General features: G+C 40.6%; 1 protein-coding gene across 11 annotated transcripts in view; it reads right to left on the bottom strand.

The window, feature by feature from the left end:
• The window catches only part of inpp4b (inositol polyphosphate-4-phosphatase type II B), a 1,028,621-nt gene that overhangs the window by 514,694 nt on the left and 491,795 nt on the right, over positions 1–22,132 (bottom strand). For all 11 annotated transcript variants that reach the window (XR_006309059.1, XM_043674148.1, XM_043674147.1 and 8 more), the window contains one exon: positions 17,156–17,200. Coding sequence is in view for 10 of the 11 variants with exons in the window: in XM_043674148.1 (XP_043530083.1) it covers positions 17,156–17,200 (45 nt within the window). In the remaining variant the exon portion in view is untranslated. The remainder of the gene's footprint in view (positions 1–17,155; positions 17,201–22,132) is intronic.

Here is a 22,132-nt window from a genome sequence, read left to right on the forward strand (position 1 = left end):
CAATGCATTACAATAAGGATGCAATCATACTGAAGAGTAGAGAGGTGTTTATGAATCTGTGAGGATTGGAACATGATAGCTGTGTGAAAAGATTGAATAGTTTAAAATTGCCTTCTTTGGATACTGACGGGACAGTTAATGGAGGTGTCATAAAAATATGACAAGCATCGCAACAGAGGATATAAAGGACCTACTTCCCTTAGCAGAGATGTCAATAGCCACAGAATATACATTTAAAGTAACTAGCAGGAGGATTAGAGGCAAATTAAGGATACCCTTTCCCATCCAAAAACAGGTGAGACTCTGGAACTCACCTGTCTGAAATAGTGATAGAAGCAGAAAATCTCATTACATTGAAAAAATACTGAGATATGCATTTATTTTCTGTAATCCAATTGGGGTACAGACCAAATGTTGAAAAATATATTAGCTTCCATAGCTCTTTTTGGCCATGGCCTCCATCTGTGCTGCAAACTTTTAACATGCAATCTTTGAGAAGATTTGGTGACACTTGGATCATAGAGCAGTAAGTGAGCAAGCTTTGAAGATTTAACAGCAAAAAACATGCCCAAAAAGTTGTGTCTTCTTTTTTAATGCATGTTTAATCTCAATAGTATGAAAGAAACTTGTGTACTTTTGGCAATAAATCAGAAAAATCAGGAATGCACCAAATACACAAAACGCTCACTGCAATCTGGCAAGATTCAACAGGTATTGAATAAACGATAATTTTTGGAAATTTCCCGAGAAGTGTCAAGACCAGTGCTCTGCGCCTCATGACAAGAGCGGGAATAGGATCCTGAATGTTCTTGCACACTTTGTCTCCTGCTTAATTCAGCAGTAAAATTTACATGTTTAAGTGCATATAAAAAGTGAAAGCAAGTCACTAAATTGTGGGAGGCTTCATAACTAAGTCAGATTCTGTAAAAAGACATGCACACGTATCCAATTATTCCTGTTGCAATCAGAAGCAACAATCCAACCTAATTTCTAACTCCTCAATGCACTGTCACTGCAGCCAACTGTTGAGTCTCTATTGCTATCTTGTATCATGGCATGCATTAAGCCATAATTTGAAACAAACATCTTCAGTCAGATGACTTGTCTATGTATTTGGAAGTCATTTACTCCAGATATTTTTAGCATCTTTGTTTCAGAATAGTCTTATATGAGCACCCTATGTCCCACATCATTTACAGCAGTCTTAAACACATCTCTCAGACACAGATTTCCTTTCTTATTAATGGAGACTAGATGAAGTTGAACAACTATCATGAAGAAAAGAAGTTTGGAAAAGGAAAGAAATTTCAATAAGAATATGAACAAAATGACTCAATGGGATAAGCCTTTTTTTTAAGGTAAAGGTCGGTTTCATCGGGTTTTAGTGAATTTCACACTGAGACACTTAGTGAGATCTCATAACAGTAGATTAGATTAGATTAGATTAGATTACTTAGTGTGAAAACAGGTCCTTCAGCCCAACAAGTCCACACCGACCCTCTGAAGAGTAACCCACCCAGACCCACTTCCCCTACATTTACCCCTTCACCTAACACTATGGGCAATTAAGCATGGCCAATTCACCTAACCTGCACATCTTTGGACTGTGGGAGGAAATCGGAGCACCCGGAGGAAACCCACGCAGACACGGGGAGAATGTGCAAACTCCACACAGACAGTTGCCCGAGGTGGGAATTGAAACCGGGTCTCTAGCGCTGTGAGGCAGCAGTGCCACCGTGTCGCACCGTCTCGCACCATATCTTACCAACACACCTTATTAACTGCCTATCCCGTTCTGTGGCATTGCCAAATTCCAATTTTAGCCCCATTCTACCACTCACTGCAACAACTCAACTTTGTCGGGGCATCCTGGAATAGAATTGATCCCTAGCAGTGTGTTTAAAAGCCTGACCAAGACAAGCACCATCTGTTCACAGTCATCCTTCATGGATTCTCTCATTTGCCTTGAACATGGAAAAGAAGGGAAAATTGGCGCCCCACTTTGCAGGCATGGACCCGGAGGTTCGTGGGCTGGGTGATCAGAATGCGGGACATCCTTTTCCTCCACAATGGCAGTGGAGCCCTTGTCACCAAACCTTACCAGTGTGTCTGAGGTTGCCACCTGAATCAGTGCAGTTTCAGTCAACTGGAGAAATGCACTGTAATGTAGGGAGAAGGCCAATGACCTTCTCCACCCTACCGACGTAAGTGTGATACCATCTTCTTTCTGTCACCTCTCATTCATTCTATGATGCTATTGTACCCATCTCTCACCAAGGTTGGAGTTCTGCCACTGTCAGCATGCCTGAAATACCTTACTTCAGTTGTTGTCATCCAACCTAACCCCAAAAACCACTCATTCTGCATGGCGCCTGCACCGTCCATTCACTTGCCAAGGACAGTTCCCCGTGTTAGAAATAACAGTTGTGCTACTCACTTTAATCTCCCTTATTCACTAACTCTCTCTCATTCCAAAAGGAAAATAGTCCACAATAGGGTAGAAAGTGTCAAGACAGTTGGGCTGCCTGAAATTCAACTCCTCACCCTTTACATGGAGAGCATCCTGACTCTGTCTGCCCCCAGTGGCCAACTGACGTTGTGCAAGCTCCTAGACTGGTATCAGGCTGCCTTTGACTCAGGGTTCTTGTGCCAGGGTCATAGTGATACAGTCATAGAGATATTCATGGGAATATCTCTATGACTGGCTAGACCTACATTTTTTATTGTTCCTAGATGGCAGTTATGAGTCAAGCACATTGCTGAGAGTCTGGAGTCACATGTAGTCCAGACCAGGTAAGAATGTCAGTTTCTCTCCCTAAAGTGCATTAGTGAACCAGATGGATTTTTTCCAACAATCAACAATTGTTTCATAGCCATCATTAAACTCTTAATTCCAGATTTTTTAAAAAGTGAATTCAAATTCCACCTTTAGTCATGGTGGGATTCAAATTCAGAGTCTCCAGAACATAACCCTGTATTCTGGAATAAGAGTCCAGTGATAATACTACTAGGCCATCACAACCCCAATATTTATTGCCAAAACCAACAACATTCCCACTCTTGTGTGATTCCTGCACAATGTTTGATTAATGTTACAGATAAGGAATAGCAAATTTAAATCATATCTTTCTGAAGTTTGATTTTGAACAATTTCCTCCCTGGCTTAAATGAGCATACAAAGGTCAATTCACTGAGCTTCTGTGCACAAACAATGCAGAACTCTTTGATAATTAACACTAATAAATAACAGTTCATTTAGTAAATATGTCTCAACGTGTTCTCTAAATTCAGTATAGAAGACCGCAAAGAAAACTAAAAAAAAGTTTTGAAAAGACTCATGCCTAAAAGAAGAAAAAAGCCGTGTGGTTACAAATCTAGCTCCACAAATGACTTAATTAGGAGCATGCTTTCCAATGTATCAAATGAGATATGTAGAAACACAATATGCTTCTAGTACAGTGGTAACCATCTGAATGGAACCAATTTAAATGACAGCTGAGGACTTATTGACCATATTTTTCACTCAAAAGACTATTTAGGCTCATGTTACCATTGCCTGTTTTGATTATTCAAGCTTCCTGTAGCCAATATTCAAAGCAATAAAGTCATTAACTTTTTTCCTCCCTGTACTTTAAATTGCACTGTACTCCCAGCCAAGAGTATGCATGGGCACATTTCTATTCCATTTGCATGCATTCTTTTCATCATTAGAGGAAACTTACAGCCATTCTTTATTTCCTAATGTTTTTAGTATCTCATGTTGAAAGATTGGAGCGACTGGGCTTGTATACCCTTGAGTTTAGAAGACTGAGAGGGGATCTGATTGAGACGTATAAGATTATTAAAGGATTGGACACTCTGGAGGCAGGAAACATGCTGATGGGTGAGTCCCAAACCAGAGGACACAGCTTAAAAATAAGGGGTAGGCCATTTAGGACAGAGGTGAGCAGAAACTTCTTCACCCAGAGAGTGGTGGGTGCCCCAGAAGGCAGTGGAGGCCCAGTCTCTAGATTCATTTAAGAAAGAGTTGAATACAGCTCTCAAGGATAGTGGAATCAAGGGTTATGGAGATAAGGTAGGAAAAGGATACTGATTGAGGATGATCAGCCATGATCATAATGAATGGTGGTGCAGGCTCGAAGGGCAGAATGGCCTACTCCTGCACCTATTGTCTATTGTCTAGTAATTAGGTGAGGCAGCATGCAATTTATACTTGATGATCATTTCAGCCATGTCCTATAAAAACTCTCTTCAGAGTGTGTAAAAACTCTCAATGGGGATGAGGGCAGTAATTATACAAAAAAGGCTGATACTAACAACTGAAAATTGCATTCACCTTACCACATACCTCCCTTTGGAGCTGTAAAAAGAAAATCAACTTGATGAGGAGCCAAAGTTCCTCACACGTGCCTTACTTCTTTTGTCATTAATCACAGCGGTAATGAAGTCTCTTTTTGCACCAGAATAAAAGCTTCTCCATAACTGTCATCATGTCAACTCAAAACCACACAGCATCAACACTGACTTCACTCGTTTCCAAATCTCCCATGCCCCCATCTCAACCCAGATCCAACCTGCCAACTTGGCAATGCCATCTTGACCTGTCCTACCTGCTCTTCTTCCTGCCCACCTATCTGCTCCGACCTATCACAAGTATCCCCCACCTGTATCCACCAATTACCTTCCCACCATCCCCATCCCAATCCCCTATTTCTCATTCCCCTTCACCTTCCACATTCCTGATGAAGGGCATATGCCCGAAATGTCGACTCTCTTGCTTTTTGGATGCTGTTTGACTTACTGTCCTTTTCCAGCACCACACTTTTCAACCCAGGTGTCACTGAGACCTGGCTAGACATCAGAAGCATCCAACCGCATTGTTTATGCAAGTTTCTCACTAGGCAGCAGAGGGTTGCCAACTAAGGAGAATTTAAGCTTGGTAAACCCTTTATTCATACCGCAACTTGTCCATTAATATTCAGCTTATCTTACCAAAGATGGCAAACAAGCAAGATATCAAGAATTATTGAATTGAAAGTCAGAGCCCCTGACTAATGGTACTGGGACGACCTGCCTGACAGGGGCCTCCTTGACTGGATTGAGGACTAGGCTCCACCCAGTTTCTGACATAGTACCTGGTGATTCCAGCTCATCATTAGCTGTGACCAGACTTCACATTACTCAGCATCAAACAGAATCTTAAAGCATGACCCGTGTACACCAGCCACAGGCACCCCTTGAAGCCAGACATCAGCATCTGGTATTTGACAATCCGTAATGATTACGGTGACACATCTCCAATACACATGCAGGACGCTCAGGAAATATAAACCTGCATTGCAGGGCGCATCAGCAACTAACATTGAAAGGTGCAGTATAGACACTTTGTGGCAAAACAGAAACCTAGTTCATAATTAGCTGCATTTCAGAGCTGTTTGCTTACTCTCTCAGTCTTCACTCATCTACCTACATTCTTTGTTTTTATTCATTCAAGGGACAAGGATATTGCTGGTTATACCAGCATTTATTGCCCACAGGGCAGTTGTGAGTCAACCACATTGCTACAAATCAGGAGTCACATGTCAGCCAGACAGGGTCAGAATGGCAGTTTCCTTCCCTAAAGGACGTTAGTGAACCAGATGTTTATTTCCAACTGTTGACAATTGATTCATGGTCATCATTAGACTTTGAAGTTCAGATTTTTATTTTATTGAATTCAAATTCCACTATCTGCCATGGAGGGATTTGAATTCAGATCCCCAAAACATTATCTGGGTCTCTGGAATACTAGTCCAATAATAATAACACTTGGCCATCACTTCCCTCACATATTCTCACAGCATCATGCCTTGCCATGTCTGTCAAGCATTGATGCTTCAGCAAGAGTAAAAGGCTATATTAATTCTGCCATATCGTTGAGCAATTTTGTGTGGAAACACAGACAGGCTGCTTGTCATGCTTATCAGTAGGTAACTAACTGAAGTGACAACATTTTGATGTAAAGGACACTGAGACATCAGTTTAAGCACCTACACCACGTGACAGCTGTCTAAACAGCAAACACATGGCATATATTCAACCATGTCGGAAACTGGGTGGAGGCTGGTCCTCAGTTCGGCCAACACGTTCAAGGTACCATCATTCGGGGCTTGGCAGTGGTCAGTCGTCAGGTTGGGACACACACTATCATTGGTTTGGTTCGATTGCAATCTGGGGAGTGGGCAATGAGCCATCCCACAGGTTCGGCAGAAGTCAGAGAAATTGCATATCAGCACTTCGGGACAGACAGCACTTGGAGTCTGGTCAATCAGACGACTGGGCTGAATACACTTCTATGTATCCATCGGTGGGTTTTTAAGGAGGATGCAAAAGGTCCTGTAGGAGCAGTGAGGGAATCCCCTATAAGAAGAAGGGTTGGAAGAGTCAAGGTAGGGAAGAGGAAGTAGAGGTATTTGTGGAGATGGACATAAAGATGGTGACATGGGGAATCTCAAGGTACATGGGATTATGTGGAACAGCATTAGAAGTAGAGTAGGCTACTGGATGGTTCAGGGTTGGGAAGAGGTTATTGGCAGTAAACACCACTGTCACTTACCCAGGGGAGTATAGAGGAACAGGGACAGCATCATTAGGCTGTGTAATATGGAGTTTTGAGAAGATTTGTAGCTCAGGTTGAGGTTCTAGATGTAGGTTTGCTGGAAGGTTCACTTCCAGACGTTTCATCACTCTACTAGGTAACATCTTCAGTGGGCCTCCAGGCAAAGCACTGCTGCTGATGCCTACTTTCTACTTATATGTTTGGGTTTCTTTGGATTGGTGATGTCATTTCCTGTTATTTTTCTCAGGGGGTGGTAGATGGAGTTTATGGGTGTAATATGGAGTTCAGGGATGAGAAACACAGTCCTATGACTCGATGTAAGTGAAGTTCAATGTGGTGGATCTCCACATTTCAGGGATGGGAAGAAATGGGCTGTCAAGGTAGCGAGAGATAAAAGGGGACATGATGGCTCTGAGTGGGTACCGGGCACCCAGGCGGGGCCTGGGTACTGACAATATCCACTCTGTCATCGCTTGACATTTGCTGGTTCAAAAGACAACTGAAAAATGTCTTGGACACCACGCAGAATGAGTGCAATCAGTGTAACTTTGATGAGCAATAATTGCGAGATCAATGTCCACTAGATGTTAGAACATTGAAGGCGAAAATGCATGAAATATGAGTTTTCAAATACCTGTTACATTCATTTGCAAACATTTCTTCACACATACACAATGTATGCAAAGTGAACATGTTTAAGTGTCAAATGTTGTTCAAAGATGGATTGCAGCAAGCCACTGGTCCTCACTAAACTACCATTTTCACCTCAGTGAAGCAGAAGTTAGTGGCAGTAACTTAAATTAAGGTGAATGGTAGTCAAAAACATCTCATGATTGTGGAACTTTCGAAGGTCCCAAGTGACAAGGGAACATCATGAAGCGTAAGTTATATAAGTATGATGATATTCTCAGGAATGCAATGCAATGGAATCAGAATGGTTGAAGTGGATCTGAATGGTTGAATGGTAGGAACGCAAAGGCACTCCCTTTTAGAAGTAATGTGTTGGTCATTCCGCTAGCATGACACCTCATCAAGTTCATATACGTGCTACAACCAGGGCAGTGGTGGAACAAACAAAGGGGCTGCTGAAGATACAGGTCCAAAACTTGGAGCAGTCCAGGAGGGCCCTCCAGTATCATCCAAACAAAATGACCCATTCCTTCCTGACATGTTGGATTCTGCACTAATGGAGCAGGCAATGAGACTATGTGATTGATGCCAGCAGTACAGGAGCACTTGTCTAAGGAGAAGGAAGAGGACTTTAAGTTGGAGGAAGCTCTCCTTGTGGATGTCAGTGCTCAGCTGTGCTGGGTGCTATGAGACAGACAGGACCTAACTGACATTCAGTTCCTGTTGACGATAACTGGATGCATAAGACCATCATGGACAGTCAAGGTCAAGATACCAGCACGTGGTATGCCCTGTGGGGGTGAATTTCTTGTATTCACTTCCTCTATATTCCATTTTACTAGCTGTCAATTAGAGCTAATGCTTCAAATTGTACAATTGTTCAACTGTACATGACGATCCCTGCTGGATAACGACGAAATGACAACTGGACACTGGAGAAATAGTAGTGGGTACTCAAGGAGACTCTTCAGATGGGATGTATCTAAGGATAGATAAAATGTAGATAAAGAAGTACTAGTGTGAGAGAATAGTCTAGTATGTGTGAGGGAGTGTCAGCCAGGCTAGCTATGTGCGCAGAATGGCTTTGTAGCTGTTGTACCATTATGCTACCATTGACAGTCAATGCTGGATTGGCAATGCTTGTCTGGGTGCACAGCGGTCTCTCAAACATGGTGCAGCTATAAAGGATTCAGGTCTTTTGGTGCCACTGTGATACGTAATAAATTGTTCTAGGAACAGTGCATGGTAAGATAGGGCTAGAATCAGACACGTGGAATGCTTAGGAATAGAGTTTGAGGCATGTTCAGTAAGATATCTCACTGGGACTTGTGTCAAGAATCCTTCCAAAAATTTCCATGCAACTCACAGCCAAAAAAAGATAGATTCAACCCGATGTTACTTTTTGGAGATACGGAGTCCAGATGCTCTGACACTATTTGTCATGGGATCAGTAGGACTCAGCATAGTAACAATTTTCTGATTGGTCAGTCTCCAGTTTAACATAGATTTTGTGAGCAACTGAAATACAGAGAAACAAGATTGGCTACATCATTCTTTCTCTTTTCCTCTTCCCTGTAAGTACTCTTCCAATTTTCGGATAAAAAGCCTCTCAAATTAAATTGGAGATTGTGAAAGAAAGCCGAAAGACAACCAAAAAGACGGAGTCAAACCAAGCCACCAATGAACTACAGACTGATCATTCCGATGCAGGTAACATTCAGGCATCATCAAAGAATTGAAAGGATTGCTAAACTAACACGTCTACTTTTGTAATTTGGTGGAGTGATTCAGAAGTGTTCTTCTGACATTTTGTTTTCTCTCCATTAACATTTGTGTTTTGTCTGTTTTCTTTTCCTTTGTGCCTGTGTGTCCATGTGAGAGACTTAAAAATGATAAAGTTTATAGTGCATAAATTAGAAATCCTGTTATTTTATTTTACTTGTTCAAGTTATATGTTACAATAAATAAATTATTTTTTAATGTTGGGGAAGAACCATTGTGTAATTTGCTTTTATCTTGGGTAGCAGCCAAAGACAAATTAGGATTTTCGACAGTTGCATTCACTTTTGTGGTGATTTCAGAAATAGTGATGTTTAATTTTGAGTGCAATTCCCCGGAGAGTCATGATACTACTGCTGGGGACTCCAGATCTTTATTTTTCCCATTGCATTGTACTCTCATCTTCCTAACAAGAGGATCATTTTATTATACAGCCTCAACTTTCAAAGACTTCATTTTTGGAACACTATCTTGAGCCAATTCATCTATGATTCTCATGATGCTGCATGAAGCACTGATGACTATCTGACAGTTCATGTTCACTTGACGTAGTTGTCCTACTTTCAGCATACTATCAGTTGCAAACCATTGATCACAATAGACCTGATGATGTCAACTGAGATAAAGAGGTTAGTCAGAATCATTGGCTGGCATCTCACCATCGGCTCACTTTCCTTCTTAACAACTAAGTGCTTCAATAGGAACTAAATATCCAAGGATACACGTCCTGTCCAAAGGACGGGCAGATGGGACGAGGTTGCCTTATTAGAGATAAAATTAAGTCAATAGGAAATGATACAGAGTTGGAAGGCGTAGAATGTGTAGGGGTAGAGTTGAGGAACTGCAAATGAAAAAAATGACCTTGATGGGAGATATATACAGGCTTCCTAGCAATAGTCAGGATGTGGGGAAGAAAATAAATCAGGAGAGAGAAAAGGCATGTAAGAAAGGCATTGTTACAATAATCGTGGGGGACTTCACCATACAGTGGACTGGGAAAATCAGGTTGGACTTGGATATCAATAAAAGGAATGTGTGGAAAGTCTACAAGATGTTTTAAAGCTACATCTAGTAGATCCCAGTAGAGAACAGACAATTCTGTGTTTGGTAATGAGGGAGCTGGAGGTGAAGGAATCTCCAAGTGACCATAAAATGATAGAATTCACCCTGCAGTTTGAGGAGGAGAAGCTTGAATCAGATGCAACAGTATTACAACGGAGTAAAGGTAAGTACAAAGACATTAGGGAGCATCTGGCCAGAGTTGATTGGAAGGAGTACCCAGCAGAGAAGACAGTGGAGCAGTAATGGCAGGAGCTTCTGGGGTAATTTGGGGGGCACAGCAGAAATTCATGCCAAGGAAGAACAAGCATAACCAGGGGAGGATAAAGCAAACATGGCTGACAAGGATATAAAAAGTGAGGGAAAAAAGCATACAATTTGGCTAAAATTGGCAGGAAGATTTTAAAAACCAACAGAGGATATCTAAAAAAGCAATTAAGAAGGGAGAAGATGATACATATGAGTAAGCTATCTAAAAATATAAATGAATACTGCAAGAGATTTTTTTTAAGATATCTGTAAAGTAAAAGAGAGGCAACAGTGGACAGTGGAGCACTAGAAAATGAGGTTGAGAAGTAGTATGAGGAACAAAGAAATGGCGGAGGAACTGAATGGGCACTTTGCATCAGTTTTCACAGTGGAAGACACCAGCAGCATACCAGAACTTCAAATAAGTTGGGAGTAGGGGTGAGTGTCATGACCATCCTTCAGGAGGTGGTGCTGGAGAAGCAGAAAGATCTGAAGGTGGATAAATCATCTAGACCAGGTGAACTAAACCCCCAGCATTCTGAAAGAGATACCTCAGAAAGTTGTAGAGGCATTGGTGGTGACCTTTCAGGAATCACTGGAGTCAACAAGTACTGCAAAGTAATACACCTACTTAAGAAGAGAGAGAGGCAGAAGGCAGGAAACTATAGGTTAGCCTGAACTTGGTCATTGGTAATATTTTGGAGTCTATTATTAAGGATAAGATTGTGGTGTATTTGAAAAATAAGGTAAAATAAGGCTGAGTCAGCACGGTTTCCCCAAGAAGTAATGCCTGACAAATCTGCTTTAATTCTTTGAGAAGGTAACAAGAAGGTTAGACAAAGGAAAGCTAATGAATGTCATCTATCTGAATTTCCTATGACAAGGTGCAGCACAGGAGGCTGCTAAATAAAAGCCCATGGTGTTGGGAACATAGTACTGGCATGGATAGATGATGGGCTGACTGGCAGAAGGCAGCGAGTAGGGATGGCAGCCGCTGACTAGCAGAGTTCCGCAGGGGTCTGTACTGGGACCACAACTATGCACATTATGCATTAACGATCTGGATAAAGAATTTAGGACGTTGTTGATGAGTTTTCAGATGACACAAAGATAGTTGGAGGGGCAGGTAATATTGAGGAAGCAGGACTTGCATAGGCTAGGAGAGGGGGCAAAGTAGTATTAGATAGAATACAATGTGGGAAGGTGAGAGGTTTGCACTTTGATAGAAAGAAGAGACATAGGCTATTTTCTAAATGGAGATAGTTTTCAAAAATCTGAAGCACAGAGTGACTTTGGAGTCCAGGATTCTCTTAAGGTTAAGACATAGGTTCAGTTGGCAGTTAGAAAGGAAAATGCACTGTTAGCATTAATTTCAAGACAGCTAGAATACAAGAGCAGAGATGTACTGCTGCTGAGGGTGTATTATGCTTTGGTCAGTCTAATTTAGAATATTGTGAGCAGTTTTGGGTTGGTGTGGAGTAGGCCCACAGGGATTTACAAGAATGATCCCAGAGATAAAGGCCTGCTCTTATGAGGAGCGGTTGAGAATTCTGTGTCTGTACTTGGAATTTGGAAGGTTGAGGGTGGATTTCATTGAAATTTACAGAATATTGAGAGGCCTGGATTATGTGGATTTGGAGAATGTTTCCACTAGTAAGAAAGATGAGGACTCGAAAGCACATCCTCAGAACGAAGGGACGACCCTTTAGAATTGAGACGAGGAGGAAAATGTCTTGGGCCACAGGGTGGTGGATCTGTTCAACTTACTGTCACAGAGGGCTGTGAAAGCCAAATCATTGAGTGTATTTAAGATAGAGATAGCTAGGTTCTTGATTGGTAAGTAGATCAAGGATTATGGGGAGAAGGCAGAAAAATGGGGGTTAAGAAATATATCAGTAATGATCAAAACCTGGAGCAGACTTCATAGGCTGAATGGCCTAATTCTGCTCCTATATCTTATGACGTTATGGAGAGAAATTCAGAGTCATGCAATTAGAGCATTGCTGTTGTCACACTGGACACACTTTCTTTATTAAGTCCCATGCCTTATTTATATTCTGTCCTTTGTTCTTGCTCTTCCTTTTGACTGTTCTGTAAATATGTTATCTCGTTTCTCCCAATTCCTTGGTCTTATTTGGCTTGGAACATGTTTCAGCATACTGCAGATCTCATCTGTTTTCTCATTAAAATGTTCCAGTGATGACTGACAACCTCAGAGCATCTACACGTTGCATCTTGAAGGTTTCTCCTCTCTCAGCAGATATGCTGTCATGACAGAGTCTCCAATGAATAAGACAATCCTATCATTGACTACAAAACCCTTCAATTGTCCAAACTCTCAAGTTTCAACTTGATGTGACAATGGAGTCATAGAGTCACAGATGTACAGCACAGAAACAGACACCTTGGTCCAACTCATCCATGCAGACCAGATATCCTAAATTAATCTAGTCACATTTGCCAGCTTTTGGACCATATCCTTCTCAATCCTTCCTATTCATGTACCCAGCCAAATGCCTTTCAAATGTTGTAATTGTACCAACCTCAACCACTTCCTCTGGGAATTCATTCCATACACACACTCCATCCTCATGAAAAAGTTGCCTCATAGGTCCATTTTATATGTTTTCCACTCTCACCTGAAACCTATGCCCTCTAGTTTTGGACTCTTCTATCCTGGGGAAAAGACCTTGGCTATTCACCCTATCCATGCCCCTCATGATTTTATAAAATTCGATAAGGTCATCTCTCAGCTTCAGACCCTCCAGGGAAAATAGCCCCAACCTATTCAGCTCAAACCCTTCAAACCAAGCAGCATCCTTGTAAATCTTTTCTGAACCCTTTTAAGTTTAACAACATCTTTCCTATAGCAGGGAGACTAGAATTGAACACAGTCTTTCAAAAGTGGCCTAACCAATGTCCTGTACAGCCACAACATGATAGCCCAACTCCAACACTCAATACATTGATCAATAAAGGAAAGCATAGTAATCACCTACTTCACTATCCTGTGTACCTGTGACTCCATTTTCAAAGAACTATGAATCTGCACTCAATGTCTCTTTGTTCAGCAACACTCCCCAGGACCTTACCATTAAGTGTCTAAGTCCTGCTTTGATTTGCCCTACCAAAATGTAGCGACTCACATTTATTTAGATTAAACTCTATCTGCCTCTCCTCAGGCCACTTGCCCATCTGATGAAGGTCCCATTGTAATCGGAGGTAACCTTTTGCACTGTCCAGTTTTGGTGTCATCTGCAAACTAACTAACTGTTCATCCTTTACAACAGTGATTAAGCTTCCTGTTCTGTGGTGTCTTAGCATTAATATGGGGTTCAAAGTATGTCTTAAAAACCTTCACATTTTCTGTGATCCAACTCATCTGCTCTTCAGTGTGATTTAAGCTACAATACCACCTGTCGTAATCTCACCTACTACTACTACACTTCGGTGCTTGTTTCATTTAATTATGTCACTATTTTATATGTTTGCCACTGTAAGTATAAAAAATTTGCAATTCTGTTTCACATCTCCTTTGACTTCAACTACAAACATGAGTGGGTAATTCAAATATTTTGACTCATTCAGTCAAAATTGCATGAGTTTTTTTTCATAACTTTTCCTTGTTGTTTCTTTCAGTTGATAGCTCGCTGACAGCTCTTTAAAAATCCACACGTTATTAGCTGCACCATTCCTGACATCATGGCTCAAGTGATATGCCTAATGGCTGCCACAGGATGTACACAAATGCATTGAGGTTGGAGCTCACATGGCTACAACAAGACAGCCAGTACACCAAGTACAATTTCAATTGCAATGATAGTGTCTCCAAACTGCCATCATTACTGTTCCCTGCAGATACACGATGGTTGCTTTAACACAGAATAGCATCATAATGAATATTCAAGTATTGAACTTAATGGTTGCAGCAATAATGGTGCAGACACAAACATATTACCCTTGAATGTTAAAGGGTCACAAAGTACCAGAGATTATAGCAGTCTTTGTTATTCAGTGGTTTTTAAAAGCCATGGAAGTCTTGCTACTATGTCTAACCTATAGAAAGGCCTGCGCTGTATTAATAAGTTGAAGCAACAATGACTGTCTGGTAGATTTTTAATGGATAGCGGATGTGGTGGATGATGCAGCAGCTAGATTAAAAGACAGGCTGTAATCGTAGAGGCAGCTATTTAACAGGCTTCTTCCATATTTTGCCATAGTATATTTTGCCACCTTGACAAAAATCCTTGGAAATCATAAAACCTTTTAAGTTAATGGAATTAATAGGCTTATTACAAATATTATTTCTTTGCAATAGAAACATACTTCTGCATTTAAGCACTGTATAATTAAATGTTGCAGATAATTAGTACTTAGGATGCAAAGGTGAAGTGTCAGAAACTAACCTCTGAATGTTTGAAATGTTCTTTAATTGAAATTCAAAACATAAAACATACAATATTACAATGCAGTACAGACCCTTCGGCACTCGATGTTGCGCCAATCTGTGGAACCAATCTGAAGCCCATCTAACCTAAACTTTTCAATTCTCGTCCGTATGCCTATCCAATGACCATTTAAATGCCCTTAAAGTTGGCAAGTCTACTACCGATGCAGGCAGTGCATTCCACGCCCCCTACTACTCTCTGAGCAAAGAAACTACCTCTGACATCTGTCCTATATCTATTACCCCTCAATTTAAAACTATGTCCCCTCGTGCTAGCCATTGCCACCTGAGGAAAAAGGCTCTCACTGTCCACCCTATCTAGCCATCTGATTATCATATATGTCAAGTTGCTTCTCAACATCCTTCTTTCTAACGAAAACAGCCTCAAGTCCCTCAGTCTTTCCTTTAAGGCCTTCCCTCCATATCTGGCAACATCCCAATAAATCTCCTCTGAACGCTTTACAAAGCTTCCACATCTTTCCTATAATGCAGTGACCAGAACTGTAAGCAATACTCCAAATGTGGCCACACCAGCGAATCCTTCAGAACACTGTTTACAATATTCAGCATATAGCTAGACTTAGCGTGCGTTGTCCACATTGATTACAACTGTTTTTAATATTCCATTCACTTGAAATAAGCGCCAACGTTCCATTTGCCTTCCTGAACTTGAATATTAGCTTTCGTGATTCATGGACAAGGACCCCTAAGATCCTATTATGTCATAGATTTCTGCAATTTTTCTCCATTTAAATAACATTCACATTCTCAATTCTTCCTGCCAAAGTGCACACCTTCACATTTTGCCACATTATTTACCATCTACCAAATTTTTGATCACTCAATGTTGTATCCTAGACTCTCTCACATGAAACAACCTCTCCATCTCTACCTAGTCAATGTTTTAATAAGGTCACCTATCAATGTTCTGAATGCTAAGAGTATAGACCCAATCTAATCAACCTCTAGTCACAACAAAATCCTGCCATACCCCAAAATCAAGCTCATGAACAGGAACTGGACAACATGAGACAGGTGGAATAAGTAATCTTAGTGATGGCATTTTTATGCGGTTAGAAATACTTCACAGGGTCAAAAAAGGCACTAAAGTTGAGAACAATCTGGCTCAGCTTCAGGCGGGCAGAGGGCTGGCATCAGCAAACTAAGAGGAATTCTTTGGCTGGCAACAAAAGCAAAGCCTTCAATCTTCCCAATATTTCGTTACATGTAAATTCTGTTCATCCAGTTCTGTATGGCAGATAAGTGGGGACAGTGAAGGGATGCAGACATGAAATAGCATGGGGCCACAAATAGATCTTTAATGACACCAGAGACAGTGGCGCTCCTAATCAGCTAAAAAACAAAACAATGAGCTCAAAACAATATGTTACTTTAGGAGATATTGCTCTGTAAACAGCTGCACCACAATTTACCTCAATACCTAAAAGAAGATTTACAATGGCACCAGAGGTCAAAGGTGTTGGGCATTATTAGTCTAACAACTTTATAGTTTAGAAATTATCAGAATATTTTGCCTGAAAAGCAAGCATAAATAAAATTGCATATTTTGATATTTGTCTGGACATGTTGGATGGAAACAACACAAGGGACTAGAATTTACAGTGACTTGAAAGCAGGCATGGAGCAAATAAAATCCTATGGGTGGCCGTCCTGCTACTCACCTCCTAGCCCCGATCTTAATGAGGCTGTTTTAGAGAATTAATAGGGGAGGCCCAAATTATGCAGTCAGTCAGCACATGGAACTGCATGGCTGGTGTGAGGTGGTGGGGAAATACCTCCTTTGCAGTTACATTGGAACTTTCAGAGACCAAGCTCACTAAGGATATCCCTCTACTGCCCTTTAACACATAATCTGGAATCTTGAACTCAGCTTACATTCAACTTCACTGACACCCTGATCCCAAATATTCCTGGGTTGCCCAAGATGGTGGGAGTACCTGCAGTGGCCACCACTTCCAGTTAGTGCAACTGGAACCGAAGAACACCCACCATCTGATTCGCTTGCATTTTTCTAAGGTGGGATTTCCTCCGGAGAAAGAGATTGACGTTTTATGTTAAAGCAGCCAAGCTGCTTTTACTATCATATTACTACAGCCTGCTGTGTGTTTGTGAATGGGATTCCATCTTCCTTACTTTTTAGCATAGAATGAGGGGCAGTGTCTGCTGCATCCTGATTAATGTAGCCCAAGCATGCTGTTATCATGTATGCTAATGAAAAATATTCAAAATACTTGAAAGCAATAATTCATTATCACAGGAGTTAATTTGAGACAATTTATGAAAACTTTCTGTAAAACCCAACACAGATATGAACATATTATACAGTACTATTTGTATTTGAAGCATTAAGACAACTTTGGTTTTGAACTTACCAAGACTGAATTCCAGCTTTGGTTCAAAAGGAGTTTTCCCAATACCTGTGAATCAATGTAAATAAAGAGAATTTACTAACAACTACCTTATTTTTCCACAATTTAAAAAAATATACTTTAATATGTCATATGGGGTAAACCCTGGACACTTAAGTACAATTCATTTCTTCTTACATTTACTAAAAAGCTGCAATAAGCAGGCAATTGTTACAAATTCCAACCGGAAATCTTATGACAAAAACAGAAGACCATTTAGTTTATACATCCCTTGCAGAATTATTGTAGGTTTACAGAGCATATGACTCTCTCCCCATCATCACCTAAGTTTGCTTATTTATTTTTAATGTGGAGGGATGGGAGTGGTGATCGACCAAGTATACTTGCATAACAAAACCAATTCAACAGCTAATCAAAATTTTAAGACAATCTAATTTATATTCTGTGCTGTTCCAGCAATAAAGTTTCAACTTTGATCTCCAGCATCTGCAGACCTCACTTTCTCCTTGCATAACAAAACCAATTCAACAGCTAATCAAAATTTTAAGACAATCTAATTTATATTTGCATCATCGTTAGCTACGGGCAAGGTCCCGGAATACTGGAGGGTAACAAATGTTGTGCTCTTATTCAAGAAGGGCTGCAAAGAAAAACCTGGGAATTTTCAACCATTAAGCTTAACATTTGTCGTAGGTAAGTTACTTGAGAAGATTGAGAGATAAGATATACATGCATTTGGAAAGACAGGGTTTGATTAGGAATAGCCAGCATGACTTTGTGCAGGGGAAATCATGCCTCAGAAATTTATTAGAGTCCTTTGATGAAGTGACCAGAAAGGTTGACAAGGACAGGGCAATAGACATAGTCTATATAGACTTCAGTAAAGCCTTTGATAAGGTTCCACATGGTTGGCTGCTCTGGAAGGTTAAATCGCATGGAATCTAGAGGGAGCTGGCAAATTTGATGCACAATTGGCTTGATGGTAGGAAGCAGACGGTAATAGTGGAAGGAAGCTTGTCGGACTGGAGGCCTGTGACTAGTGGAGTCCTCCAGGGGTCAGTGCTGGGACAATTGCTGTCTGTTATCTATATCAATTATTTGGATGAGAATGTAAAAGGCATGATTAGTAAGTCTGCAGATGACACTAAAAATAGGAGGTATCGTGGACAGTAAGGAAGGTTCTCAGAAATTGCAGCAGTACCTTAGTCAGCTGGGGAACTGGACCAAGAAATGGCAAATGGAGTTTAATATAGGTAAGTGTGAGGTCTTGCATTTTGAAAAGTCAAATCAAGGTAAGAGTTTCATGGTGAATGGTAGGGCCTTAAGGAGTGCAGTGAAACAGAAGGACCTTTGAGTTCAGGTGCACGGTTCTCTAAAAGTGGAGTCACAGGTAGACAGGGCAGTGAAGGAAGCTTTTGGCAGACTCGCCTTCATCAGTCAGGGCATTGAGTATAGAAGTTGGGAAGTTATGTTGCAGTTGTATAGGACATTGATGAGGCCGCACTTGGAGTATTGTGTTCAGTTTTGGTCACCTTGCTATAGGCAGGATGTTGTTAAACTGGAAAGAGTGCAGAAGAAATTTATAGGATGCTGCCAGGACCCGAGGGTCTGAATGATAGGAAAAGGTTGGACAAACTAAGACTTTTTCCATTAGAGTATAGGAGATTGAAGGGCGTTCTTATAGAAGTGTATAAGATCATGTGAGGCATTGGTAGGATGAATGCACTCAGTCTTTTTCTCAGGATTAAGGAATCGAGGACTAGAGGGCATCAGTTTAAGGTTAATTGGGAAAGAATAAAAGAGAACAGGAGGGGATTTTGTTTTGCACAGAGGGTGGTATGAGCTGCCAGCAGAAGTGGTTGAGGCGGTAACATTAACAACATTTAAAAGGCATTTGGACAAATACATGGATAGGAAAGGCTTAGAAGGATATGGGCCAAGTGCAGAGAAATGGGGTTAGCACTGATGGACATTTTGGTTGGCATGGACCAGTTTGGGCCAAAGAGCCTGCCTCTGTGCTTTTGGACTCTATGACTCTTATATTCTTCCATATATCATTCCAAACTTTGATTCAAAAAACATTGAAATAAGTATTGGAAAATTATGGTAGAATTGCAAAATTTCATTTTAATGTAAATGTCACCAGAATGTTTTCTGTGGCTCATGATAGATAGAACAGTGCATCCATTGGTTTCTGTGCTCAGACCACAAACAATTACAAAACTAGAATCCAAGACCAGAGAAAAACCAGAAATGGCAAAATAAAGATGCCTTTCTCCTAGCTAATATTTCAATCAGAAGAAGCAACCTACAGTAGACACACCAGCTCTGATCACGAGATAAGTGATTTCTGAGTTAAATGTAGACTCTCTCATGAATTTGTGAAATACAACAAAGAATTTTAGAGTTATAGGGTCATTGAATCATACAGTTATAGAGTTGTACAGGACAGAAACAGACCCTTTGGTCCAACTCGTCCTTGCCAAGTTGACATCCTAAATTAATCTAGTCCCACTTGCCAGCATTTCGCCCATAACCCTCCAAACCCCTCCTGTCCACATACAACATTTAAAAGACATCTGGTTGGGTAATTGTATCAACCTCCACCACTTCCTCTGGCAGCTCATTCCATACACACACCACACTCTGCATGAAATAGTTGCTCCTTAGGTCCCTTTTATATCTTTCCACACAAACCTTAAACCTACACCCTCAAGTTTTCGATTCCCCCCACCCTGAGGAAAAGACCTTGGCTGTTCACCCTATCCATGCCCCATGATTTTATACACTTCTTATAAAGTCACCCCTCAGCCTCCCACACTCCAGGGAAAATAGCCCTAGCCTATTCAGCTTCTCCCTATAGCTCAAATCATCCAATCCTGGCAACATCCTTGTAAATCTTTTCTGCACTCTCTCAAATTTAATAACATCTTTCCTACAGGAGGGAGACCAGAATTGAATGCAGTATTCCAATGTTCTGTGCAGCTACAATATGACCTCCCAACTCCTGTACTCAATATTCTGACCAATTAAGGAAAGCATACCAAATGGCTTCTACACTATCCTATCTACCTGCGACTCTACTTTCAAGGAGCTATGAACCTGCACTCCAAGGTCTCTTTGTTCAGCAACACTCCCTAGGACCTTACCATTAAGTGTATAAGTCCTGCTAAGATTTACTTTCCCAAAATGCAGCACCTCGCATTTATCTAAATTAAACTCCATCTGTCACTCCTCAGCCCAGTGGCCCATCTGATCAAGATCCCGTTGTATTCTGAGATAACCTTCTTCACTGTACACTATACCTCCAATTTTGGTGTCATCTGCAAACTAACTAACTGTACCTCTTATGCTCACATCCAAATCATTTATATAAGTGACAAAAAAAAACGGGACTAGCACCCATCCTTGTGGGGCACTCCACTGGTCACATGTCTCCAATGTGAAAAACAACCCTCCACCACCTCTTTGAAAAGTTCAATCTAGTTAGTGAAACACATTTTCCCACACACTAACCAGTCCCTGCCTTTCCAAATACACATAGATCTTGTAACAATCCTATTGCAAATATGAACCCAGTCAGGGGCTGCACACAGAGAAGATTGATCACATCCACGCAAATGTTTGTACTCCAGCACACAAAGCTGATTGCACAGGTAGCCAAGCGTGGGGCCTGTCAAAGCTTACTCAACTGGAGAACCTAAGTGAAGTTGCGCTTCACAGGAATTTATACATATGCCAAAGTAGGATTACCTGTAACTCTTACCTGAGATCCGAGTAATGCCAGTCAGATTCAGACACACTCAGAGATACGTCAATAGACAGATAAGACTTTCACTCAATGAGGGAAGTCTTCACCTTCCTCTGTTCAGCCCTCAAAATGCTAATTTTGACTTCAAGAGCTTAGCACAAGCAACAAAGCACAAGAAAATGCATTGATCATCAAAATGAGGACTCCTCTGCCCTCCCTCATTCTTTCCTTCCTCCGACACTACAGATTTTAAACATTCCAAGACACCAAAACCACCTCCACCTGGACTGCTCTCTGTCCAATTCCAATTCTGCTTTGCAGTCGAGGCATTGTTTCTTTCCAAGGCTTCTCGAGCTTATGTGCAAAACCAATCACTCACTTTATGTATTGGCAGTGACTAGGGAGGAAGGAGTTAGTTCCTATACAATGTTCAGTATAAAAATTTGAAAAAATATATTTCCAGGGTCTTGGGCCAAGTTCAGGGAAATACAGCAAATTGATAACAATAATTATACTTAGTAATAGCTAGGTTTTGTACAGCATTTTCAGTTGCAGTAGTATAGGTTTTGTAAAAAAAACCTCTAAATTATTAGAGTTTTAATAAGCCATGAATGATGCTTATAAATCAACCATCAATCAATATTGTTTAATTCTTAAAAAGTCATAATGTTTATACCAAAGGTCTTAACTTTTAAGAGTTTAACCGATGATCTGTGGGGTAGTGAGGTTGGTATCATGACCTGAGGAAGAAAGGTTATGACTCTGTCACCTCAAAGAAGTGAATGATTAGAATGTTTACTACCAGAACAAGTTATAAAAACACCACATAACCTTTACTGTAAACCTATTTGAACAAAAGACTACGCAGAATCAATCAACATAATTAGAAACTGAACTAAATTTCAATTACATCTATCATTTCAGGGCTAAATGATCCAAGTACAGACTTATTCCAATGTTAACATGAGACAGTAATGATGGGATTGATTATTGTAAAATAAACACCTAATTAAATTGCACTATTTTTGTTTAGCAATATTTTCAAGCAGGCTTTCTTTTTGCTGAAACGATTGTGCCAGCGTTTGGATTTAATGATAATTGTCATCTTATACCACTTATCCCATTTAAATCCTATTGGCCAAACTTCATTTTAAAATCTGTTTTTAAAAACAAAATCATTTTTCATAAATTGCATTATGATTTATTTCATATGATAAAAATTAGCCTTG

Source organism: Chiloscyllium plagiosum, chromosome 32 (assembly GCF_004010195.1).
Source record: "Chiloscyllium plagiosum isolate BGI_BamShark_2017 chromosome 32, ASM401019v2, whole genome shotgun sequence".
NCBI lineage: Eukaryota > Metazoa > Chordata > Chondrichthyes > Orectolobiformes > Hemiscylliidae > Chiloscyllium > Chiloscyllium plagiosum.